Consider the following 26,746-nt stretch of genomic DNA (forward strand, 5'->3'; position numbering starts at 1 on the left):
CCAGAAGTCTCAAGACAAGTTATGAAGAGAACTGAGACTCAGGCCCAGGATTCTTCTTTCCATCATTCCATCAAGCCTGTAGTTCGAAAAGTGGAAATGACAGTTGACCTTGGACACAACTGAATACTATTTCTAATTATCATGTGCAAACCCGTAACAAAAGTTGCCTCAATACAACGCCTAGTCCTTGCTTTTGCAAATGCTAAGTCATGCTTTGTCCATTACCAATAATGTCAGTATTTTTGCAGGGAGGAGAAAAGGAACTTCAAGCTTCCCGGGCACGTAAAAGGAAATGTCAGTGGAAATGCATGCCAAAACAAATATCCTTAGTTAGGAAAGAAGCTATTATATTATCAATACTCTTTGCCTTCAGTGGCATTTCCTCTGCTGCAGTCACAAACACCATCTGCAGCCGGCTCCTCTGAAGAGGGAAAAACTTGAAATGCGTAATGTCTGGTGCTTGCTAGCTGAGAAATCTCCCAGTACAGCTTAGGAAGAACAAGAGTGCAGTTTCTGATTCAATGAGACAGAAAGGAGCTGTCCTAGGCCTGTGTCAACTTCTCGTGCTCTGGGTGTTAGATTCGGCGAGCTGTATCCCCTGGTAAATAACCATATCATGGGCTTCACTAGTCTTTACTTGGTGCTTTTCTGTTAGCAGTGACAGAGGGCGTGCGTGCCTTTCCCTACAAACTCAGCGGCTTTCTTCTCGCTGCCCTGTTGGTACCGCATCATTTGTGTACTCAAGATGGTCCCCTTAACTCAGGAAATTATAAAATTGGAAAAAAAAGTGAAAAAGTAGGTCTCATTTTAGACACATCTTTTCCATCCCCATCAAATCCGATTACTTATTTCCCCATAGTTCAGGTTACATAGAAACTCTATTCAGACTAGAAGGCCCGTGAAATGTTTTCCAAATCAAGGTGAGAAACAAAACAGACCACAACTTGTAAAACATATTGATCTATGACTCAAAAACTAGATCAGTTGAAGCAAGCCATGATGAACAAGACAAATGAAACTCAAACTGTTTCTTCATAAACTTAAAATTTTTTGAATAATTTTAGATTTACAGAAAAGTTGCAAAGATGATACAGAGAGTTCCCACTTACCCTTCATCCAATTTTCCCTAATGTTAACATCTTAAATTACTATGGTACATCTATGAAAACTAAGAAACCAGCACTGGTACATTACTATCAAATAAACCCCAGATTTTATTCAGATTTCACCAGTTTCTCCACTAATACCCTTGTTCCCTTCCAGAGTCCCATCCAGGGTACCATATCTCATTTAATCGTCACATCTTCATCTCTTCTGGTCTGTGACAGCTTCTTTGTGTCTTATTGTTTTTTAGCTTGGACTGTTCTAACAGTAAATCCACATTTACTCCTGTGATTCAAAGATAAGACCACTGACTATTCCAGCAACTCACCTAATTTACAAATTCTGATCTGGATTTGAAAGGACTGAGCTTAACAAAATTCTGCTTTGAAACCACCTTATGACCAATCGCAGCCTCTAGAATGCTCGAAGTATTCTCCACTAACTCTCCCTTTTGAGCCACTACTGAGGGGGTGCCTTTCTCACGCCCAGCATGTTTTTATGACCAGCGGGCTTCTCTGGTGGTCTTTTTGTGTTGGGCTTTGACAGTGGGATCCATAATGATTTGATTCAATCGTTCACTAAATGCTAGAATCCTCTCTACAACATCTGATAAGAGTTTACCGGGCCTGTGTGAACCCCGCAGCCCCTATATGAACACTTCCAATGACAGGGCACTGATTACCTCCCGAGAGAATCCATTCTATCCGTTTTTGGACAGCCCCTATTGTTAGAAATGGCATTGTCAGAATGAGCCCTGATCTATTTCCTTGTAGTTTCTCTTCATTGACCCTATTGCTGTCTTCTAGAGAATCAAGTTATTGGATGGCAAGTAAGCTCCATCTCCAGTCCCACTCACTCCAGGGGCGTGGAGGGAGTCAGACACTTGGGTGGTCCAGCTTTGTTAAGATAGTATCACTTGGTGGGTGTCTGAATTGGGGCATGTGACTCAGCTGCTCTGGGCCTCATTGGATTATTGTGAAAATGAAATGAAGTAACGGATATGACAGCACCTGGCGCGTTGCCAGGCACAGAGAAGACTCTTTAATACATGAGACTTGGTCAGGATGAGCAACTCCTGAATACTCAGAATGAAAAGTACCATTTATGTTGTATCATATTATTGTATTCTTTGCTCTTCCTCACAGCGGTGAATTCTAACTTTCCCTTCGTATTAACAAACTTCCTTAAAGACTTACTTTTATTTTTCTGTTGACTTTTTTTACCTCGAGGTTTAATTAAGCTGTTACTGAACAGAACTCAAGTGTTAAATAACCTGAGAGGATCAGTTCCTACCATTCTTGAATCCCATATATTGCCAACGTGTGAGATTAGTCATGGTAGTGGATGGGAGAATTTGGAAGGGATTAGCAAATACCCCTGCTAATCAACAAAATATGCAAATGAGGGCCCCTCTTGTGGCATTGATCTCAGTCTCCATGGCAACACCAGGGTTAGCTGTGTACAGGGGAAAAAGTGATTTCAAAGCTGCGAAGTATGATAGAAATCACTGCAATGGGCATCAAGGCGGAAAAAAAAAGCACAAAAAACCCTGAAACATATTTCCACTTCTTGAAGAAATTCATACAACTTCCTATAGGTTTTTACTTCCCTGAGCCTCTACTACTGGAATGTTAATTGACAATGATATAAACAGAAAACAGCAACAAGGAGTAGAAAAAGTCAGAAGTGATCCATGAAATCTGTAATCCATCTGTTTGACCAAACAACTATAAATTAAGATTATTTGGGGCTTCCCTGGTGGCGCAGTGGTTAAGAATCCGCCTGCCGATGCAGGGGACACGGTTTCGAGCCCTGGTCCGGGAAGATCCCACATGCCTCAGAGCAACTAGCCGGCGAGCCACAACTACTGAGCCCGCGTGCCACAACTACTGAAGCCTGTGCACCTAGAGCCCGTGCTCTGCAACAAGAGAAGCCCCCACAATGAGAAGCCCGTGCACCGCAACAAAGACCCAACGCAGACAAAAATAAATAAATAAATTTTTTTAAAAAAGAGAAAAGAATCAAAAGAAAAGAAAAGAAAAGTTAAAGAAAAAAAGATGATTTGCACATCTGAGTGTAGCAGGATTTGTCTGGGTTAGGAACCCAGTTCCAGCAGTCACTAGCTTAGCCGAAACTTTAACCTCATTGTACCTCATTGTTCTCTTTTGTAACATGGGGATAATAATCGTTCCTACCTCAGAGGGTTGCTGTGATCGTTGAGTAAGTCAACACGCGTAAAGGGTTCAGAACAGAGCCTGGTCCAGAGTCAAAGCTCCAGAACATGCTAGCTTCTATTATCACTCCTCCTCATTATTATTATTCCTGCTGGTTGGTCGTGATTCTGGAATAGAGACTACCTTTCAATTTTATACAGTGTGAAGAAAATACAGGGCGGGAAAGGTTATATTTTCCATTTTCTAATTTTGTTTGTGCTGAAAAAGACTTGGAAATGTCAGCCCTGGAGAGGTTTTATAGGTATTATCATTTTCAATTTCAATAAAACACTTAGGAAAATGGTAACTGTGATTCTGGTTGAGGCATGGGATCCAAGTAAAGCCACATCATTGTTTAAACTCTCATCAGAATCTAGGAGCAGGCGGATGACTGTAAGGTGGAATGTGATCAGAATTGAATTCATTTACCTCAGAAACCGAGTCACCTCTTGATCTAATTAATTTTAATATATATATTTAATATGTATATGTATTAAATATATTTATTAATTATATATAAATCTCTCCCTCTCTCTCTCTCTCTCCCTCTCTCTCTCTCTCTCTGAAAAACAAACCCAAGCCCCTGTACCCTCGTGGGCCAGTTTTCTTTGTGGTCTCAGCTCATTTCACCTTGCCTCTGTCTGTTGGTTGATTAGGTTTCTAGTCCAAGCAGGATAGCTACAGTAATTCAAGTTTGGATTTAACTGTCAGTGCTTACATTTGAGGGGAGATTATTCTAACAGATACCGGGCTACTTGCTTTGTGAGGTCAAAATTGTTGCTCCTTTTTTCTTTTCTTTTCTTTTTTTTAAAAAATGCAAACAGAACTCCTGCCGATCACTGCCCAGTAGTTGAAACCTTTTGGAGTCACAACCTAATGGAGCTGAAAGGGAAGGAGCCTAGGACTCAGAAACCTGAGGTTTGAAAGCCTGCTGGCCTCTGCTACCCTTTGACTTCTTTCTTCACTCCGCTGCCCTCTGTTTCCCTGCATACCTTTTTGTAAGCAACTACACTGCCTCCTTGGAATGAGGCAGGGCCTCAACTGATCAATCAATAAATTAGGTGTGTGATGGTAGGCAAACCGTGACCTCTTGGTGAGAAACAGTTTTCTGGTCTGTAAAATGGAGCCAATTGAAATCTCCTCTGGCTTCGTCACCAGTTCTCAAGCATATCAAATCAGACAATGGTTGTAAAAGGGCTCTGTCAGACCTTAACGTGTTGTATACTTCTGAAGAATTATTTTAATATGAAATATGGGCCAACCTAGTTACCAACGTGATTTAACTTCTTTCCCTTTCACAAGGATCCAGTCATTCCCGGCTTATAGTTGGATGCCTGAACTATATAGTTCTTCTGTCTATGTGAAAACATGCATTTGTAGGTGAACCTACTCTTATCAAAATAGACCCGTCCTGCATTTCAGTTTTCCAGATGCCTCCTTTATAAACAGAGAAAGGGACAGTTAGCTAATTCATTTAGCCAAGAAACAGTCATGTTATTGAGTCCCTACTCTTTGTAGCTGTGGGCATCCAGCAATGAGGGCTCTGTCCCTGCCGTGGGAGCTCACTGTTTGGTGGGCGTGACAGACAAGTCGACGGAAAATGAACACTGTAAATGCCATAATAGCTATGGAGCGGAGAAGAAGAAACTGTCTTTACAGGGGGATTGTTGAGGAAGGTTTCCCAGGGGAGATCACGCCTGAAGTAAATCTTAAAGCATTTGCTAGTGAGAGGGAAGAGAATTTTCAAAGCTGTAGCAGCTGGAGTGGCTGAAGGGCTGGAAGGGGTGTCTTGAGGAAGGGAAGTCCTTTGGTGTGGCTGAAATACAATGTGGCTGAGAAAGGAAGGAGGGGTGACAAGGAAGTCTGGGGCCTCATAATGGAAGGCTTGGCAGTGGAGAGCCGCCGAGAGTTGTTAACAGGGCGTGCCTGATCGGATTTGTCTGCTAACATTGGAGCAGTGAGCAGAGAGGAGGCCACGGGGAAATTCAGGCGAGAAACAAAACTGGAATAGGTGAAAGTCTTAACGATAGGGATTTACAGAAGACAGTAAGAATACAGAACCTGCAGTACTTGGTTACTCCTTGGAAGTGAGGTGGGAAAGCAAAGGACACAGGATCATACCTAAGTTCCTGGCTTGATTGAGACGGTGGATGAATCCAGAAAGGAGTAGGCTACGAGAAACACGTGTAATAGCCACATGGAATAAGAGAGGAGGAAACAGTTTGGGGAGATGAGTTCAATTTCAGATTTGTTTAGTTCGAGGTCCTGAATGGCATTTGGGTAGAACTATCCATGTGTAGAGCTCAGAGGAGCTGTCTGAGCTGATGAAAGTGTAGGGGAGGACAAAGTTTTCCTCAACCCTTTTGGGTTTCAGACCCAGCCTCAACCCTGGCTGGGTCTGAACAGCACACAAAGACAAATTAACAAGAGAAAAACATACAAAATTACTGAGCGTCAGGTTTACGTGACATAAGTCTTCATAAGGAAATGCAGACCAGAAGGAACAATTAGACCTGAGTATTTTTATGCTAGTTTTGATGAAGAATGGGCAGTCATGTAGAAATATAATAGGCCAAGAAGTATGAGGTAAGTGTAGTAAACTGGGGGAAACTCAGCAAGGCCTTTGGAGATAATGATGCTCCTTTCCCCTGGGTACGAGAAGGGCACTTCTCACATGAGGGTTTTTTTTGTTTTGTTTTGTTTTTGTTTTTTTTGCGGTACGCGGACCTCTCACTGTTGCGACCTCTCCCGCTGCGGAGCACAGGCTCCGGACGCGCAGGCTCAGCGGCCATGGCTCACGGGCCCAGCCGCTCCGCGGCATGTGGGATCCTCCCGGACCGGGGCACGAACCGTGTCCCCTGCATCGGCAGGCGGACTCTCAACCACTGCGCTACCAGGGAACCCCATCACATGAGGGTTTTATGACGTGTGTCTGGGGAGAAGGGAGGATGGCAGGTGAGAGTGACTTTCCTGCTTTTGCTGTTTTCTCAAACTCCTTCAGCTTAACATTTTCAATGTGCCATATTTAGGGGCATGATGTCCTGAACTCTATCAAAAATGATGGAAATTTCTGGAGTTGTTACAGTAGAAAAGGTAGTTATTTCCTACACTATTCATGAGGCTGGGTCCCTATCATATATCAAGAGTCAGCTAGGTGTCATCTCCTTTTAGAGTCCTTCCCTGACTTTCCAATCTCAATTAGTTTCTTTGGTATTACTCTCGACTAGCATTCTGTTCTTTTGTTTTATAGCAGCAATCACAATTTATAACTACTTATTTATGTTTAAGAGTTCACTCTTTGGCTCTTCATGGGACTCTCATGTCCATGTGAGCCCGATCCCATCTGCCTTGTTCACTGCTGTATACCTACAACTCAGCCCAGCACATAGTAAGTACTCCAAGAACACTCGTTGAGTGGATGAATGAAGAGTAAATACCTACAAAGAGGAGGATGAGGGAGAAATTACACAGCTTAAGACAGAATCCTAAGGAACTCAAATGGTCAGTAACACGAAAAGGAGACTGAGAAGGAGTAGTGAAATATAGGTAGGAGGAAAACCAGGAGAACAGAACCTCGAGAAGCCTATGGAAGAATGTCAAGAAGAGAATGGTCAATGGCATCCAATGCTGCTGAAGGGTTGTGTAAAGTAATGACTGAGAAGCAGTCATTGCAAGTAACAATAAGAAGGTTATTGATGATCTTAGTATAAGCAATTTTAGTGTTAATGGTGGAAATAAAGTTTGAATCAGGACTTCTAGTCAATATGTTGAACTAAGGTCTTGCAGAAGCCCCTATCCTTCCATAAAAACATAGAAAGAGTGGATAAAACAGAAGCATGTCTCTGACAATATGAAAGAAAATTCAAAATCGGAAAAGAAAACTTTCCAGGTGACAGAAACAAGGCAGCAATTCAAAGCCAAAGCAAAGTGCAACCGTTAAAGCTCCATGGCCATCAAGGGTACTAGACGTGGGTATATATCTTGGGGCTTAAGGTGAAGCCACAGCCCTGATGCAGAGCCTCGAACTTCCTGCATAAAGCTAGGAGCCAGAAGTCCTGTCCAGCTCATGATACATCAGGACTCAAGGCCTGGGGATGCACAATATAGGTGGAGTGTCCATTCTGGGCCTAGAGTGTAAGAAATCAAAGCCCCACGTCTTAACTGATACTAAAAAGCTGGGAAATTAAAATTTAAAAATGGACTTTGATCCAGTGAAACTCAGAGAGTACTGGCAGAGAAAGAACACAGAATTGTAGAGATGGATACGTCTGCTATGCAGGGTTCACATAGGACTTCTACAGAAAAGAACTCTCCTGCTGAAGGTGAGCCCACAGTCAAATTTACAGAGCAAGAAGGGAAATAAGACACTGCAGGGGTAGTCAGAAGTGACAATAAACAGGGTGATCTATATTCCAGAAAAGTTGTGTAATAAGGCAATATGAAAGAGACTTCAACATAAGCATCTTCAAAATGTTCCATAGGATAAAGGAAGGAATAGAATCCATAAGGTATAAACAGCATGCTGTGAAAAAAATAGCAGACATATTAGAAAAGATGAAACAGACATTATAAAAAGTATATATGTGTATGTATACGCATGCATGTATGTATATACATATATAATTTTTAATATGCTATATGTAATTTATATTATGTAATGTATAATACAGTATTTGTGTGTGCATCAGTGGAATAAAAACAAAATCAAGCAATAGACTAAATCCAACTAGAGAGGGAATCGGTGAAGCACCCCGATTCTACAAAGTTAAAGAGATGGGACTAGGAAAGAGAAGTAAGAAAGAATGGAGGAGAGAATGACGTCTCACATACACCTAATAGAAGCTTCAGAAGAAGAATAGAGACTTAAGGGGAAGCAGTAGATGAAGAGTTGATGGCTAAATTTCCAGAATGAAGCAAAACAATTGAACAATGGAAGGAGCATAAGAAGAGGAATGCAGTGAGTAGGAATATTTTTGATGTTTTAAATATATTCAAAGGTCAACCAAATACTAGTTGTCCCTCTCTAAAAGGGATATTGAAATCTATAGGGAGGAATCGCCGGGAATATATACACACAGACACACACATAATATATGATAAAATTAGAGTGAATGGTGAATATGAAGAAGGGAAGTGGGTATTGTTGGTGAAGATGTGGGGTCTTTGTTGCTGCGCGCAGGCTCTCTCTAGTTGCGGCGAGCAGGGGCTACTCTTCGTTGTGGTGCGCGGGCTTCTCTTGCTGTGGAGCACAGGCTCTAGGCGCGCAGGCTTCAGTAGTTGCAGCACGCGGGCTCCAGAGTGCAGGCAGGCTCAGTAGTTGTGGCGCACGGGCTTAGTTGCTCCGCGGCATGTGGGATCTTCGCGGATGAACGCTCGAACCCGTGTCCCCTGCATTGGCAGGCGGATTCTTAACCACTGCACCACCAGGGAGGCCCTGCAGGGGACCTTTAAACTGAGGATTCTCCAAAGCTGTTAGTTCCCTTGAAGCTACTTTGGCAGGCTGTTCTGTCATTTTAATGTCACCACTAGAGGCGCTCTTTTGTAGTACAATATAATATTGCCTCCTTAAAATCTGTTAGAATGAGCCACTGGCTGGGGGCAGGGGTCATGAGGACATTATTAGTAATCATTAACCCAGCACCGATGAGAGGAGCTGAGAGTAGCTGTCTTATTGGAAAGCACCGACCCAGGGATGGGATATTGGGAAGGACAATATTAATGAAGGAGAAGAATTAGGACAACCTGGATGCTAAAGTCTTATCTGCAAGAGCTGGGGCCTCATAAGGGCGGTGGGCATCTGGGCTGAGGTGCTGGCTTTACAGCATTGCCTGAAGCCTACACGGAGTGGACACACACACACACACACGTACATACAGCATGTTGTCTTGGTTCTTCTTATAATGAAATAGTGCACTGTTGTTTCCCTTAACAATTCTGTTTAAGTATATTTTTTTCAGACCAAAGGATACCAATATTCTGATAGAGAAAGTAGGCACTGGTATTTTAGCGGCAGGAAGAGGAATGAGTAAGTAGGAAGATTTTTTCATTTGTTTTAAATATATTCAAACACTAACCAAATCCTACTTGTCCCTCTCCAATAGGAATACTGAAATCTACACAGAGGAATTACTAGGATTATGTGGCTTGGACAGTCATTTCCCCATAATCTTTTTTTTTTTTTTTTTTTTTTTTTTTGCGGTACGCGGGCCTCTCACTGTTGCGGCCTCTCCCGTTGCGGAGCACAGGCTCCGGACGTGCAGGCTCAGCGGCCATGGCTCACGGGCCCAGCCGCTCCGCGGCATGTGGCATCTTCCCGGACCAGGGTACGAACCCGTGTCCCCTGCATCGGCAGGCGGACTCTAAACCACTGTGCCACCAAGGAAGCCCTCCCCATAATCTTTAATTCATTTGTTAGCTTAAAGTTTTATCATCATCATCATAAAATTATTTAATAACTGCCCACACGCAAATCTCTGGTTGCTAAGCTCACCCCAGTTATTGCAGGAGGAGAATGCATGACTCACTGTGGCATACATGCCAATTTAATTTTCATTTTGATTGGCATCTTTCCAAAAGGATTACTTCTACTAAACCCTCTGCTGATGGCAGTTGTAAATCGATAAACTACTGTACACTTGAACATCACCATTGACAATATTGTGCGGAACGCGATCAGTGAGTGGGGAAGGGAAGACAGTTGGTTTACAAGCAAGAAATAAACGACTCACAAACGTGCATCAGAGCCTCCACCTAGCACATTTTATTTCTCCCAAACCCCAGAATGCTTCACGACCATACCTGTAATCAATATTTCACAGAAAAGTACACTCCTGGAGAATGGTTACAATAGGGGATCAACTTGTTGCCAAGTGATTCGAAGTGTAGGGGCATCATAATCCAAGATTGTGTAAATCCTCTCACCTGAGGTGAAGTAACATAGCCTGGTAAGAACTCAGCACCACGAGTCAGTTTAACCCAGGTTTGAAGTCTGGCTTTACCCGGTTTCATTCCCCGACTTCCTAGCTCTTTCTCATCCTCCAAAATCCATCTTTAGTGGGATGGTTTTGTGTGTGTGTGTGTGTGTGTGTGTGTGTGTGTGTGTGTGTGTGTGTGTGTGTGTGTTTTCTGAAGCTGACGACTTCTGCCCACAGTTAGCTGTGCCTCCTTTTGCATGCTCCCAGCACTTTGGACATTGGTACCACTCTTACTGTGCTTCATCACATTTGGTTTTAGTCATTTTATTTACTTCTCTTTCTCCTCCACTTGAGGCCAGGGACAGTCACTGGAGAGGCAGTAGAGCAGTTTTAAGAACATGGGATGTAAGTCAGAATGCATGGATTTGAATCCTCCACTTCTTACCTGAATGAACTCATTAACCTCTTTTTGCCTCAGCTTCTTCATCTGTAGAATGGGGATAAGCCCATAAGGTGGTTGTTAAGTATTAAGTGAGTCAATAAGGGTAAGGTACTTAGAAGAGTGCCAGGGATATAGTTAGTGCTCGATAAACCCATTGTAGCTATTCGTACCTTTGCGTCTTTCAAGGTACCTTTGCACCCCTTCGGGGTGTAGCTTGGTACATGGCAAATGGTTCTCAGTCGATTTTAAATGAATGAATGAACAGTTTGGCCCAGGACAAATTCATTTAACTTCTCTTGCCTCAGATCTCTTCTCTAAAATGAGGTTGTTAATTGAGCATCAAGGCCCCTGTTATGAAATCAGCTTCTCAAATTGCTTGAGGTCTTCAGTGGTTACAGGAGAAGTTAGTAAATAGTTTCAATCTGTTGATTATACTTTTAGCTGTTTGTCAGAAGGGAAAAGTTAGAGCAAATTAGTTAGAATGGATACTGGAGAAACCCGATTGCAAAAGAATAGTCATGGGCGTCAGAGCGTGGAAGTGAATACATTGTGTGTAATATTTTTCTCTCTTTGGGCTGAACTCAAGCTTCCTGTAGCTGGAAGCAGATGGCACAAAAGTGCTTACAGTGTGGAAAGCCAGTTTTCCCTGTATGAAAAGAACTGAGAGAATTGGGAGTAGCTTTCACTTCTTGTCTCCACTAAGTAGGGGTGAAGAAAAAGTCCGGGGAATGTCTTTTGGGTCTCGTAGCATCCCCAAACCCCAGATTACCTGAGTCAGACCACGCCCTGGTGTCAGAGTACTCCCTGGGCTGAGAAACCCAGGGTAGCATTAAGCAGTGATTTATAATCGTTGAATTTTAGTGAGAAAGGTAGTGAAGTTTCCTTTAAATATCGCTCTAAGAAGTTATGAACTGTGCTAATAAATATGCAGAGGTCATATCTATTCTTGTTTGTTTCACAATTCACTTTTGTTTTTTTTTAAAAAAGAAAAAAACATAACTGAGTTGAAAAGCATGCCATATTCCATCTTTTTCTGTTAACCAAGCCAAGAGATAGCCATATCCGAGCACCACTGTTTAGCGACCCAAATTCCGAACCCAGTGCCAAGAAGAAAAGGGGCTGGCCTTGTACACATAACATTGTATTGGCTGACGATCCTTAGTTTAAATGTGGGCACTGCCACCTACGTACAGGCCAGGAAACCATAGATATGTCGCTTAGTCTCTCTAGACTGCCCTCTCCTCTTCTATAAAATGGCGATAATGACGACACCTACCTTACAGGTGTTGTAAGGTTTAAGTTGCTTATCCAATTATAACCACAGTATTTATCGAGTGTTATCACCATTTGAAACCCCAGTTTGGGCAAAAAAAAAAAAACAACAACAAAAACACAAAACCCAAACCGAAAAACAAATGAACAACAACTAAAGCAGAGTGGAGAGTTTAAAACTCCTCTAGGGCATCTGCACAGTTCTCAGGGGGATCATCGACCTGGCCTTTGACCCCTCCTTAGAATCTGGAGGATACCATCTTCTCCAAATTCAGCAGGTTCTGCTGCCCAAATTCTGGCTGCTGTCTGAATAGAGATGTGTTAAGACTTAATCCTGAGAGAGCACTGAAGTAGTTTCCCATACCTCTCTGCTCCCTTCAAAGATGGCAACCCTTGACAGGAAGTTGATGGAAACAGTGCCATTGGCAAATAGGAAATCAATCCAGAGTTCCTTATACTGCTTGTGAATCCTGCCCCCCTATGCTGAGTAACCGTGAACATTAGATCATTTGTAAACACTGCATTCCCTTCCACACATCTTGAGTTTAGGTCACCTTCCTCCAGAAATCCTATTTCCTGAAACAGCTTAGATCCAGAAAAATGACTGTCTGCTTCTGCCTCAAATCCTCCATTCTTTTTCCCCCCTAGCTTTTCATTTAGATCACTTAGTTCACTGGGCAAGAAATGAACCCAGTGTTACAGATATTTTGCCTCTGAGTTTTGCACATTTCTCATCTGCCATAAGTGTTTCATCATAGAAACACCTCATTTATGTTTGTTAGCCACCAGTCACCTCATAAAATAACAACTGTTCCTTCAAGATCTTCAAATATTATCGAATAAAACTAAATCGATCTCAGAGAAGCTGGTGCTTTTGCTGGCTCTGCATGCTCCGTCACCACTGGGGCAAACCATGTAGTAGAGAATAAATGTATTGTATGTACAAAGTATTACCCACACGTTAAACGAGAGAAACTTTAGAAAATGGGTGCGACTGCCTTGACCCACATGTTCCAAGTTCACCCAATATGATCTTCCAAAGGCAAAGGCACTAGTTATCTCCATGCCCCATGAGACAGGACCTTACGCTTTCTCAGCAATGGTGTTGCTACCCTTTTCCTCGTGACCCCTCCTTGGTTGCAGGTCATGGGTATGTGAATAGTAGTGTAGTTTTAATGACAGAACGAGAGCCTTGAGTCCACATATCCACCAAGGTAGATAAGGTTTCTGTTGTAGTCACAAAAGCTTCTATAGGAAAATCAGCAATCAGCTATGGTATTTGACAACCCCTCCTGAAAAGAATGTTTTCCTTGTACAAAACTTCAATCCCCACATCTTGAAGCTTAAGCTCATTTTCTTGTGATCCTTCCTCTCTCCGAATGATCAAGGGAGAAACTTCCACACCAGCAATCTGATATTTTTCTCCAGGTTTTCTTTTTCTTTCTTTTTTTTTAAACATCTTTATTGCAGTATAATTGCTTTACAATGGTGTGTTAGTCTCTGCTTTATAACACAGTGAATCAGCTATACGTATACATATATCCCCATATCTCCTCACTCTTGCATCTCCCTCCCACCCTCCCTATCCCACCCCTCTAGGTGGTCACAAAGCACCCAGCTGATCTCCCTGTGCTATGCGGCTGCTTCCCACTAGCTATCTATTTTACATTTGGTAGTGTATATATATCCATGCCACTCTCTCACTTCGTCACAGCTTACCCTTCCCCCTCCCCGTGTCCTCAAGTCCATTCTCTACGTCTGCATCTTTATTCCTATCCTGCCCCTAGGTTCTTCAGAACACTTTTTTTTCTTAGATTCCATATATATGTGTTAGCATACGGTATTTGTCTCTCTCTTTCTGACTTACCTCACTCTGTATGACAGACTCTAGGTCCATCCACCTCACTACAAATAACTCAATTTCGTTTCTTTTTATGGCTGAGTAATATTCCATTGTATATATGTGCCACTTCTTCTTTATCCATTCATCCAATGATGGACACTTAGGTTGCTTCCATGTCCTCTCCAGGTTTTCTTGATTAAAGTGACCAAGCAGGTAATCAGGGACCTTGAACTCTTGATGTTGCAGCTGCTATGGCTAATTAAAATGGCAAGGAGCTGAATTCATAGATATGATTAATAGCATCAGGGTGCTTTATGGTTTTAATGTTCGTAAATTATGACTGCACAATGAAATTTTTATATGGGTTATAGGATTTTTCCTCTTAAGGATCAGAATTAATTAGTGTGTTCCCAATTGATTTTATTTATTTATTTATCTATTTATTTATTTATTTGATTTAAATATAAACCAGAGGTGGCTTCAGTACATTCTATAGCTTAAGTATTTAGAGAATGATCTAAGAAAGGGGACATAATGAAGACCAACCCCACTATTCTAGAGCAGTGCAAGCCTAGGGTTCCCTGGCTTTTCATTCCGAATGCAAATCAGGAGAGAGCCAATCAATTGCTAAAAAAATTGATTCTGGAGATCTTTGTTTCTGAAGCATAATTCCCCTAAATGATCTGACTAGGAGAGACTCTTTGCCAGCTAATACATTTGTCAGGTTATGTTACAGAATACAGTAGTCATTCTTTCTGTCTCTAGAATTCCAGTGTGACATTGACGAGATTTCCTTAAATTTCATTTTTCTTCCTGGTTGGAGTTAAGTGGCCGGAGCCTTTGCTAATGGCGTTTCTCTAATCTCCTCATTTGTATTTCTATCCAGTCGTTTCTCTCAGCTTTGGGACATAATTAAATAGACGACAAAAGGTGGTACTTGCTGCCCAGTCTCTTCAATACCCCCTCTGCTGCCCTACTCAGTTACCAGCTGGATCCCAGTGCTGCTTGACCATGGTGCACTTGAACCTGCCCCCCTTCCCTCCCTTTGAGCTCATCATCAGTCCTTGACCTGGTAACTAGCTGGTCACTGAGATGTTTTGATGGACTGTCAGTGAAGTTGGAGAGCCAACTGGCAAGTGGCTCTGAGTATGTTTATCTTCACTTCATGGAGGAAGGGTGTTTGAAATCTTTTCAGAAAGACAGCCAGTTCCTCCCTGCTCAGAAAGTACTGAGGCTGCTCCTGATGAGGCTGTCTGAATTCTCTCATTTTTACTCATCACAGTCACATCTGTTTGGTTTTCTGCCTCTCTCCTGGAGATGCCTCTTGAGAGCAGGTCCCCCCAGCTTCTTTCCAGCTCCGCCAAGGCCTGCCAAGAGAGATTGGCAGACAACAATCGCATTCTCTGCTCTGATAGCTCACATAACTCTCCCTGAAAAGAATGCCAAAGCCTGCTTCTCAAGTGAACCCGTGAAGAATGGAGCCGAGGAGACTCGTATTTTCCTTGGGGATCCCATGTGGAGTTTATATTCTGATGGGATGGGAAGAGAAAGGGCAGAGGGCAAGTGAGGAGGGCAAGGTGAAGAGGTAGGAGGAACAGGCAGAAAAATCATAGGCTCCCAGGGCCCAAAAGACTTTCCAGAACCTCTCATCCAGAGGTCTTCAAATGTTTTGTTTTTAGTAGTGGAATCTTTTTATTTTTATCTTTTTCATAAGAAATCACACAATGAGTCCCAATATATAAAAGAGAGGAAAGAAGTGCTATGGTTGAAACACGGGTGAGGGAACTTACATCTGTGTACTCTTAGGGCTCTGCAGGGTACGATTTGAAAGCCATTCATCAAGTCTCAAGGATGATTTTAAAGATGGGAAAACTTGGACTTCCCTGGTGGGCCAGTGGTTAAGACCCCATGCTCCCAATGCAGGGGCCGTTCGATCCCTGGTCGGGGACAAGATCCCACATGCCACAACTAAGAGCCTGCATGGTACAACTAAGAGATCCCACATGCCGCAACTAAGATCTGGCCCAGCCAAATCAATAAATAAATATTTTTTAAAAAATAAATAAAGGTGGGAAAGATGAAGCGCCAACAGGAGATACGACATGTCCAAGGTCACACAGCCAGTTAGTGGTAGAGACAGGATTCAAAGGTATGCCTCCTGTCTCCCAGGCTAGAACTCTCTGTGAGTTGACTTAGAGAAAGGAGCCAAGGATGCTTTCTTCCTGAATCTGATGGAGGAGAGAGCTTGGTGGTTAGGGCAGTGGGGAGCAAAGGTCTGGGAGGAGCTGCAGCGAGTAGGCCCACCTAGCATAGAGGAGTTGGGAGCCTTGGAGTTAGGCAGGGAGAATTGAAACTCTGGATCTGCAGGAGATCCAGGAATTTCCCTAACAAGGGCGCAGGGGGAACTGGTAGGAGCAGAGCAAGACAGGAGCAAAAGACACTTTGGAAGTGTCAAAGGAATGTTCTTTATTCATCCTCCCACTGAAATGTCATGCTGCTGGCCTGGGGTGGCAGTAAGACAGAAAGGAAAGGCAAAATATGCTTCTCTAGGGTGGCCTGCGAGTCTTTCTTTCATTATTGCCTTCCCAAGATGAATGGGGTTTTGGGACTTCCCTGGTGGTCCAGTGGTTAAGACTTTGCCTTCCAATGCAGGGGGTGCAGGTTCAATCCCTGATCAGGGAGCTAGGATCCCACATGCCTCGCGGCCATAAAACAGAAGCAGTATTGTAACAAATTCAATAAAGACTTTAAAAAATTGTCCACATCAAAAAAAATCTCTTAGAAATAAAAAAGATGAATGGGGTTTTAGCAGAGATCTGCTTTGAGCGTTTCAGAGTTATAGTCACACTCTTCTCTGAGGGCACCTGAGAAATACACACGAGAGTTAGGAAAGGATGAAAATATCTGCTTCATTAGTGGTTAACGTGATTGTACAATACAGTTTGGACCCAAAGTCAAAATGGCTTTCATTCAGTCCCTCCCCGCCACCCCCTGCCCACCATGATCCCTCTCCAGTGATAGACCTCTGTGAGTTCTCTCACTGAAGGAGACAGGAGAACACATGTGGTCTGTAGGCAGACACACCACAGAGAGTTAGCTGCCCCTATCTCCAGTCTCACCCATCACACGTCATTCGTTTTCCTGTCCATGGAGTTGAAAGAATAAAGGGGGGATATAAATAGGCAGAAGTACATTTTATGGGCTGACAGGGACATGGGACACAGAGTCTGGTTCCCCCATACCTCTCACTTTTCAAGAGACGTTAGAGCAAGAAAGATATCTATAAACACCCATAGAATCATTTGGTTATCAGCTGTGACCCAGTGGTTCCATGCTCATGGCATAGAGTTTAATTCTCTAATGTATTTTTTAAAAAAAAAGCCTGAGGTGGTGGGTAGGGGTTAGTGACAGAGCTGGCGTATTTACATGTTTGTGTTTGTGACTTTGTAGTGACGTGCCCCTCCTCTTCATTATATATTCCTGAAGTCTTCTTCGTGCCTGTCTACCTCAAATACCCACCTGAAAATACCTTGTGAATGGCATTTGGACAAGCAAACAATGAGTGCTCTCCCGGTGGAGAAGCGGAGGAAAGAGCCCGGGAAAGCCCTCCTCATTTTCTCAGTATCATTCCCTCATTCTTCCCGAGTTCTCTCCCTTGCCTGAATCAGAACTCTGTCTTTCTTTAGCTTTGTCATGCCTGCTTTGGTTCAAGGTCCCAAGAGAGAAGCAAGAGGAAAGAAAGAAAGAAAAAAAAAGGCCCTTGGAGTTGGTACTCAGCAGAAGGTAAAAACATGGCCAGTGAGTAGGAATCTCATAACTGTCCGTCCCACACCCCAAATATTTGGTCCTGGTCAGAGCTCCTTTTGACCCCTCTTTTGGTGAGATTATTTCCCTTCGTGGTACTTGGAATTCAAATCACATACACTCTGAGCCAGGGAACATCTTCCTACCCTTCAGAATCAGTATCGATCAGTCATTTGTCAATTATTTTCAATAAACTTTTATTGAGCATAAATCATGTGACAGGAACTGTGCCAGGAGATGGGAATATAGTGGTGACCAAGCCCCAGTCCCCATTTTTAAGGTGTTCAGAGTTCTGTGGGAGCAGACCAGGGTTTTTCCCCTGTGAATTCAGGTCTGAAGATACTTCGATGGGCTTGAGGTGCTAAAACTCTCCTACCTTGTCCTTCCTTTTGGGAAAGTGCAAAGCACAAAGGAGCAGTAGACTAACCTGCAGGGGATTTCAGACCATTCGGCATCATTCTCCTGTATCTATCCATTTCAGTCCCTGCACTTTCACCCCCGCCCACTTTAGCAGACACATAATCGTGCTTCTGACAGGGCAAGAGACACTTCAAGGTTGGAGAAAGGTGGAAGGGAGGTGGCAGCAGCCTCCCCGGTGGAGCAATGAAATTTACAGAAGGTTCAAGTGATTCAACTCTGATGGGCTAAGAAGCCTGAAAGATTTCAGTTTCTTAGTTGAGGTTCAGGCAAAAGAGCTCAGGAAAGGACCAGAGTCTAGGCATTTGGTTGTGCATCTGTATCAATTCTGAAAAGATCTGCAAAGGGGTGGAGGTCCAGTAAACAGCATAGTGGTAGCTCCACGTTGGAGCAGACTTACTATTGGGGGGCTTCCTTTCTGGCATCAGAAATCAAGTTAACATAGTAAAACCATCATGTCTGTTTGAAGGGAGAGATGTGGACGGACTATTCTTTTTGTTACATTTGACCTCAAAATTCCTTCTTTCTTCTCCAGATTAAAATATAGAACAGGGAAGGGACAGAACTTGTGAACTGAGCGAAGTGAGCAACAAGCCAGACTTGATTCCTGAATTGAAGGGAGGCAGGCTGCCTGAGCTTGAGGGGGTGGGGAAAGTTAGGGTGTTGGAGACGCGCCAGAGCTTAAAGAGGCTCAGCCCTGCATTTCCCAGATACTGCTTGTGGTACACCACCCGAGCTCTTTGTTTGGATCCCAAAGCCGAACAGAATGATGAGGGGGCGCATTCTGTTTTGTGGAGGGGAAAAACGGGGTTCGGGCCGCACAAATTGGCCTGAAATGAAAAGTCAGCAAAAAGCACCGGGTGGCAGCGTGGCGTGCGGGCGCAGCTCTGCAGTGCCTTCTGCTGCTGCTGCCGCTGCTACTGCTGCTGCCGCGGCCGCGGGGGCTAAAGCAGTCTGCGAGCCCCGGCCTCCTTCCTCGATGGCTACAAGTGTCGCCATGCGAAAAACCTCAGCGAGTGTGTGTTTGGAGGGGAGTGGGTGTTGTGAGTCCGAGCCTGGGGCGGGGGCTCCAGCCCGGGCGTAACCTGGCCAGCTAAGAGTCACACACTAACGGAACATCCCGCTCCGCCGCCCCCATCGCCAAGCAACCCCCGGCTCCTCCAACCCAACTGCCTCATCCCAGTGCCTCCTCCATCACTGTTTCCTCCCTAAGCTCCTTCGGGAAAGAGGAGGGGAGAAGGGTTTGGGAGATTGAGCCCCTACAGGTGTTAGCCCGAGCGGCCCGCCGGGGACTTGGGGGGTGGGGCGGGTGGGCGGCCCGCGGCAGGGAGCCAGCGGGCTGGGCTCCGGGAGGGAGGGGCCGCCGGGGGAGGGGGCCGCGGGAGGCCGTCGCGCTCTTCCGGAGGGTGCCTGCGGCGACGGAATTCCTATACTGAGTCTGTGCCGCGCCCAGAGCAGCAGCGGCGGTAGCGGCGGCAGCGGCGGCAGCGAAGATGCAAGGCCATTACCTGTTTGAGCCCCGTCGGAAAGCTGGCACAGGCCAACTTTTCCCGATCGGCAGGCCAAGAAGTTGCAAGGACTAGTCGGAGGCTCGGAGGGGCCAGGGCGAGGGCGCGCTCCCCCGCGCGCTTCCTCCATCCCCCCCTCCCTGCTGCCGCCCGCGCTCCCGGCCTCTCTCCCGCCCGCGCTCCCTCCCTCCGCCTGCCTCCCTCCTCCGGCCCCCGCCGCGCGGCACCGGGCGGTGGGTGCCGCCAAACTCCGACCCGAGCCACTTGGACTCGCACAGTGTCCTCGGGGCGCAGGGGCCGAGCGCACGCACTCGCGCAGCTCTGCCTCCGCCTGGCAGTCTCGCCCGCGATCCCGGCCCGGGGCTGTGGCGTCGGCTCGGACCCAGGCAGCCGGCAGCCCGCGCGGGATCCGGACCACCGCCGGAGGAGCTCGGCCGGCATGCTGAGCCCCCTCCTCGGCTGAAGCCCGAGCGCGGAGCAGCCCGGGCGAGCGCCGGCTCCGGAGACGAAGGCGGCGGAGGCGCGAGACCGAGCGGACGAGCGGCGGAGGAGCGGGGGGAGGAGGCGAACCCGGAGAGGGGCCCGGAAAGAAGTGGTGGTGGTGGGCGTCGTGGCCATGGCGGCGGCTATCGCCAGCTCGCTCATCCGGCAGAAGCGACAAGCCCGGGAGCGTGAGAAATCGAACGCCTGCAAGTGTGTCAGCAGCCCCAGCAAAGGCAAGACCAGCTGCGACAAGAACAAGTTAAACGTCTTTTCCCGGGTCAAACTCTTCGGCTCCAAGAAGAGGCGCAGAAGGAGACCAGGTTGGAAGGGGCTCTTGGCTGGCTTTTTCGCCCCCCCGTACTTTACGGGTGTGGAGGGGGCTGGGGGGCGTGGATGGAAGCGGAGGTGAGTTTGTCGGCGGCCCATCTAGTGCGGATGTGGCCACCTAGCCGGTGTGCGTGCGTGGGAAGCGATCGCTTTCTCGCCTCCTTCGTAACAGTAACAGGCTTGCTGCATTGCAACTGCCGTGGGACAGGCGCAGAGCCTGGGGGCATACCCTGCCCAGCGGGCGCGCAGTCAGCTTCAGACAGGCCACATGTGTGCAAGCCCGTGGGCTCTGGGCAGGCGTGACCCAGACGTGGCTATCGCGTGAGTGGCGTGTTAATTGCAGGCGCGGAGCTGGGCAGACCCCTGCCCACCCCCCACCCCAGGAAACCCGGGGAATCCCTCCCTTGCCTTCACCTCCGAAGCTCTGACCCTTCCCCTCCAGCTTCCACCCCCAAGGGCCGTGGGCTTCCGCTATCTAGGCATTCTGTTTCTTTGATCACTTTTAAGCTTATCGGGACAGACTTGTGGTGCAGCTTTGAAATATTTGCTGGAGAGAAGGGGGTGGATTCCTAGAACCTGTGGCAAAGAGCTTAGTGATCTGGTTGAGACTAGTCAAACTGTGGTTACTTGCTACTAAAATGCAGGATTCAAGAGAGTTTAAACTCAGAGCCAGATCGTGGGTCCTTTTGAGCCTGTTCAGTGAGAAGAGTAGCGCGGTATTCCGGTGCCAGGGGAAATTCACACAGCTAGAGGTGTCGGGTTGCGTCAAGGTAGACCTTCAGGCGTAGAGGCAGCTTATTTGGCTATTCTCAACCAAATGTATCCTTTAAGCTGTTTCCTTCCTTTTACTAGACGAATATCACAGAATTTCAGACTTATTCAACAATCTGTTATTTCGCTATTTGTGTGTTCTACACATCCTGGAATAGAAATGCAGACACACATTTTCTGCTCGCTCGAAGTTTTTAAGGCATTAGCTGTAAATTAGGCTTGTTTTTAAACAGGTTTAAGCGGTGGCAAAGCATGATTATGTGGCCTGAATAATCACGTAAATATCATTTCAGTGCAGGTGTCTGTATTCAATAAAAGCAAATTCTGGATAACATGGCTGTTATTGATAAATGAGGCACTTCATTAATCTATGGCGATTCATAATTGAAAATCATTTTGAGAATATTTTGGATAATTATATTTGATAACGAAATTTGAAAATAAATATGAACTAATTTTCTTTCCTCCGCACCAACAAAACCCCTGCCCTTTGCACCCATTTTCCCTAAGGATAATTAATACGATAGGGTATGATAATGGTTGTTTTATTCTCCCCTCCCCCTTTTTTTGTATCGCGGCTCAATTTTCTAAATAGAAGTCCTTTGATGGGGTTCCGGGTTATTTATGCGTTTTCAACCTTCTTAGAATGGAGGGAGTTCTTTATTCTAATTGTGGTATTTCTGAGGGAAATCTTTGCTAGTGTGTTTTTGGTCCCTGCTTGGTAAACCCACTCTAAATCATCTTAGTATTTCTCCTTTTCCTTCCACATAAGAAGTAGCACGTTGTTAAAAGGCAGAATATGCCATTTGCCAACCCATTTCGAATGCTCAATGAGATGGAGTGCCACTCTGTAAGCCAAAGGACACGCTATCAGAAACTGTCTCTGCTGTCAGTAGCTTTAGGGCTTTACCAGTGTTACCAGGTAGAAATCAAATGTTTCTTCAGTTCGGAGATTGGTTCTGAAGCTTGGAGTTTGTTGGTTTGTTTTCTTTCTTTCAGGGGACTCTTTAAAAGTGTCATCTGACCTTTTCCACTAAAATTTTTAAATGAAATTAGAGTTCTGAAATCTGAGTCTTTTCAACTATATATGTACAACTTATCAATTGATCCAAACCATCCTTCTCCTTGCAGAGCCTCAGCTTAAGGGTATAGTTACCAAACTATACAGCCGACAAGGTTACCACTTGCAGCTGCAGGCAGATGGAACCATTGATGGCACGAAAGATGAGGACAGCACTTACAGTAAGTGACTGCAAAATAAATAATAGTATATCCCAGCATGTTGTTGACATTGTGTTTTCTTTCTTTCTTTTTTTAAATTAACAACCCTTGCTAAATCCCAAAGCAAATCCAAAATAGAGTCAACACTATATAATCCTGTTTCAGCAGGTTAACCTAAAGGAAGGGGAACATGAAAATATCTAGAATAGTGAACTGTAGCAAATAATGTTGACACCATTCTAAAGAACAATCCAAATGTCATCTCCATGGTAATCTGGATAGATTTATGGCTGTCCTTTGGATTTTATTACTTTTTTCCCACAGAAAATTTACTCACCCACACACTGATCCTGAAATAGCACGGTTATCTCTACTCTTAAGAACCGGTCTCATCCCAAGAGAGAGGAGAGGTTTCATGTCAGGAGAATTCATCATTACAAGCTTTCACTTCTGCTCCCCCCACCTCCACAGACACTGATAACTCTCAGACTAATTGGGATTTTAACACTGAGATACCTCCACAGGTGGGTAAAGACATTTCTTTGAGTGCTTTATTTTTATCCGTGGTCTTAGGACCGAATTGGAGACCATCATGGTGAACCTAAAAGAGAAACACATCAAAAAGAAAGTCAATTTTATTTCCAATTACTGAAGGATAGTGATTCCAAGATATTATATAACCTTTTGTTACATATGCTTTATTTATTTGGAGTCATCAAAACATAAACTCACAAATAGTAACGCCCTCTTCAATGGTAATAATTGGTGGGGTTTTGCAATTAGCAGGTTGCTGCAGACCTATTCAATGTTCCATGAGGCTAAGCCACCTAGCTCTCACCACTCCTTCCCGATTTTCCCTAATTTATATTGCATTTCCCTCAGGCTTTGTTATTTTCCCAGAAATAGTCCCATTGCCAAGGAAAGCCCATCTGAATGCTAACAAGTCCTCTGCAGCATTTTCAGAGATGTGGGGCTAGAGACAACAAAGCCATAGACAAGGGTTCCAATGTTGAGTGTTAAAAGAGTTTCACATCCTTTAAGAAAGCTTCCTGGGCTGATTGATGGCCAATGCAAGACCTCAAGAGGAAGTCACCTTTAATTACCCTTAAAGAAAGCTCTGTTGGTACCTAGGGTGAAAAAGTTCTATACTTAAATGGTTTACTAGTTTTTTGGCACTGTTTTGCAAAATGCAGTGTTACTGTTGTGGTACTGAAGTTCTACAATGAGTATGCTAGATGTTCTTTCATGCATACTCTTTCTTCTATTTGAAAAAAATGAGTCAAGGGTAACTAGAGGGTTTTACTGCACTCCTATAACAGACATGAGTCCATTATGACCAGTAATAAAACATTCCCATAAATTGTATGTTTAAATCGGTGTTTGGGAAAGAAATTAGGGGATGTAAGCTGCTCCGTTTTCCAAAGTGCCTCAGCGAAACAGATTCGTTGGGCATTATTGGAAGTTCACGATCAGCTGCGAATGAACCCCACCCGGTCAGGTTTTCCCCCATCTACTTTTAACTTTTTTTGCAGATGGAAATCAGTGAAAAACTTATTTTGGGTCCAGTGTTCACATGCGTTTCCTGAAAAGGGAAAAAAAAAAACTCAGACAATTCATTTGTTTATAAACAGCAATATGGCACACGCATCAAGATCACACTGTGTATGTAGTCATTTTAGGATGTTACACACACATAGATATATACACACAGACACACACACATATATGTATGTAAATCAAGGCTCCATTTCTTAACTGTGGAATCAGGTAGTGGGTTTTACTTTTCAATTCTTGCATATGCATAGCTTGTGCCTTTCAGTTGTCTTATAACTGACTGATATGCATGGCATTTCTGTATACTAATGATATTGTCAGGCCTTTAAAGAGACAGAATCTGTGTTTAGACACAATGAAATAATGAGAGGTGAGTCAGCTGATGGTATTACCATCACATGAAGCATACAGATGAAAAGTATCTCAAAATAAATAGCAGGTCTGTGGGGCTTCACTCTACCCATGCTGCCAAGTATAACCAGGGGCCAGAGAGCTAGCGTTTCTTCCCACTTAAGTACACTGTAGGGTGTAAGTCATCATGAAACAAGAATGTTTAATGGTTAAAGTGATCATTAAAATGATCATCATTAAAATGGAAGTTTAGCCATGCAGATGGCTTCTTTTTTTCCCCAAGCCAAGCAATTTTCTTGGCATTCATTATTTAATTAATTATTTTAAATGAGTGGAACAAAAATACAAGTTTTTTTTCCCAACTATCACTTTTTCATTTTAATACTGTTTCCTTAATATGCATTCCTGGTATTATGTTTATATTTTTATTAATTTTTAGGATTTTTCATTTTTTTCTCGCTTAATTCAACGTGGTTGATTTTATGATACTTTAATTCTGACACGGTAAGCCAGATCATGGTAAAACAAATCAGTTCACGTTTACCCAGATACATCTGTTTCTGAAAACATATGTTTGATGTTATGCATTCAAGCTGACCTTAGGTAGCTTTAGTACAATGATAAATGTTAGTCCGATAAACTCTCATCATGAGCAAGTCAACCACTGTAAATTATCTATTGCCCCCTGAAAAGGAAAAGATGATAGACATTTCAAGGGAGTGGTTTTATTATATCTGCCATGGGTTCAATGAGGGCGATGTTAGAATAGGCAGCTTTCCTTTCAAAACTCCAGTAGTGTTACCAGTTCAATGGGTCAGCTCTTTCCAATCTACATTAATATATACTTTTTAAATTACTCCCTTTGAGAAATTGATCTTAACCCAACTGATAAAAAAGGATGGCCTCGCTTTCGTATTCGGCAAACACTGAGTGCCAACTGTGTGCACATCTCTGAGAAAAATGGTCCCTTCGAGGTAGAAGGAGTTTGTTTTTACGTAGACACAACAGAAAACAAGAAACGAAGGCCCTTTTATTTATTAAAATCTTCAAAATTTTGGCAGAAATGGAAAAAGATATTAGGTGTTTAATGAATGTGTTTTAGATACACAAATAAAATCAGTTGTTTTCATGTTCAGCATATTTTCATCCTAATCAAAATAATATCTTAAGTCCATGAAGTACTCCAGACTTAGAGAAGCAAAGGCATATTGGAGAATATTGAACCTGTGCAAGCTCACCCTTGATGTAATTTCTTTGCATTTTTATCTGGAAATACTGTCCCTTTAGACAGACTTGAAACAAACCTGTTTTATGATCTATCTTGAATGTCGAAAGAAAAAAGATTGGACTGGTATCACCCGTCACTCTCCACTTTTGCTGCTCTCTTCAATTTTTTATTTTAGAGTGGTATTTTTTGTTTCTGAATCAGGCTTCACAGAAATTTATGGTACGTAGTGAAAAATCCATGGCCGCTATAGAGTTCATACCATTATTCAGGAATACATAATGCCGGGCATGGGTTACGGATGTTCTTTGCTTCTCTTCCTCCTACTGCTATCTGATGTTTGGGACTTAAGCATTTTATTGCCCATTAAAACCCACATCAGAGAGGAGTTGGGGCACACGGTGAAAATCAAATATTTCTCTCTCTCTCTTTCTCTGGTTTTTGCTGGTTACCACCTGCATTCAGAGAACTAAGAAGGTTCAGAATATTGTAAAACTTGAAGTTCTAGAAACAATTCTGAGCGCCCTTTATTACCTGTCATCTATCATCTGTTATCATCTATTAGTTTGACTAAACTAGGATTCAGACATACACTGGTGTTCTAGTTGTCTAGTGGTTTGGCTTTTAAGCCAAACCCATATGGAGGTTTTTGTTTGGTTTCATTTGGTTTTTTAGATATCAGAATTTAAAACTATGAGCTTTTATATAATGGGATTGTGATCTATTACATTCCAAAAATGTAATATTATCATGGTTTCACCATGCAGATTGCTAGCAGTCCACAAATGTGTGTTGAGCACCTGCCGTGAGCAAGGTACCATCAACAGAAAGAGATAGAACGTATACGTGACATGCTCAATGAGATCAGACTTCATTCCTGGGCACTGCATGGTCAAATATAGCATTAGATCCTGGCTCGCAGTCTGTGCAATTACTTTCCTTCACCTCACGTAGCAGAAGGGCACAGCTTCAAATATGATGAGTATTGAATGAAATGCCATCAGTGGCGTGTGGTAGGAACACTTGTATTTTGAACCGTACAATGTCCTAGCTCCTCTCTGGTGACACGCTGACTTTAAGGGAAAGGTACATTGTAGGCTCACCAAGGAATATTGAGTTCTTCATTAATATTTCTCAACTCTGTAACCCCACCTACTGTAGTAGAATATACATACACCAAGATAAGAGATCTGAGAGAAACTATTCTTACCCACGGGGTGACTGCTTTACGTTCTCGTTCACAGGAATGATAGCAGACCAATTTATCATCCTCCATAAACTTACACACCAAGGCAAA

The 26,746-nt window shown here is 43.9% G+C and overlaps 1 protein-coding gene across 5 annotated transcripts in view; it reads left to right on the top strand.

Annotated features, from left to right (window-relative positions):
- FGF13 (fibroblast growth factor 13) overlaps positions 1 to 26,746 on the top strand; it is a 525,768-nt gene that overhangs the window by 438,602 nt on the left and 60,420 nt on the right. For 4 of the 5 annotated variants that reach the window (XM_033849510.2, XM_073799664.1, XM_073799666.1 and 1 more), the window contains one exon: positions 22,230 to 22,340. In XM_033849510.2, coding sequence (XP_033705401.1) covers positions 22,230 to 22,340 — 111 coding nt within the window. Of the gene's footprint in view, positions 1 to 19,410; positions 20,321 to 22,229; positions 22,341 to 26,746 lie in introns of those variants that run through there. The other variant, XM_019919080.2, reaches the window with a different exon arrangement.

The sequence above is a fragment of the Tursiops truncatus genome, chromosome X (assembly GCF_011762595.2).
Source record: "Tursiops truncatus isolate mTurTru1 chromosome X, mTurTru1.mat.Y, whole genome shotgun sequence".
NCBI classification, from domain to species: Eukaryota; Metazoa; Chordata; class Mammalia; order Artiodactyla; family Delphinidae; genus Tursiops; species Tursiops truncatus.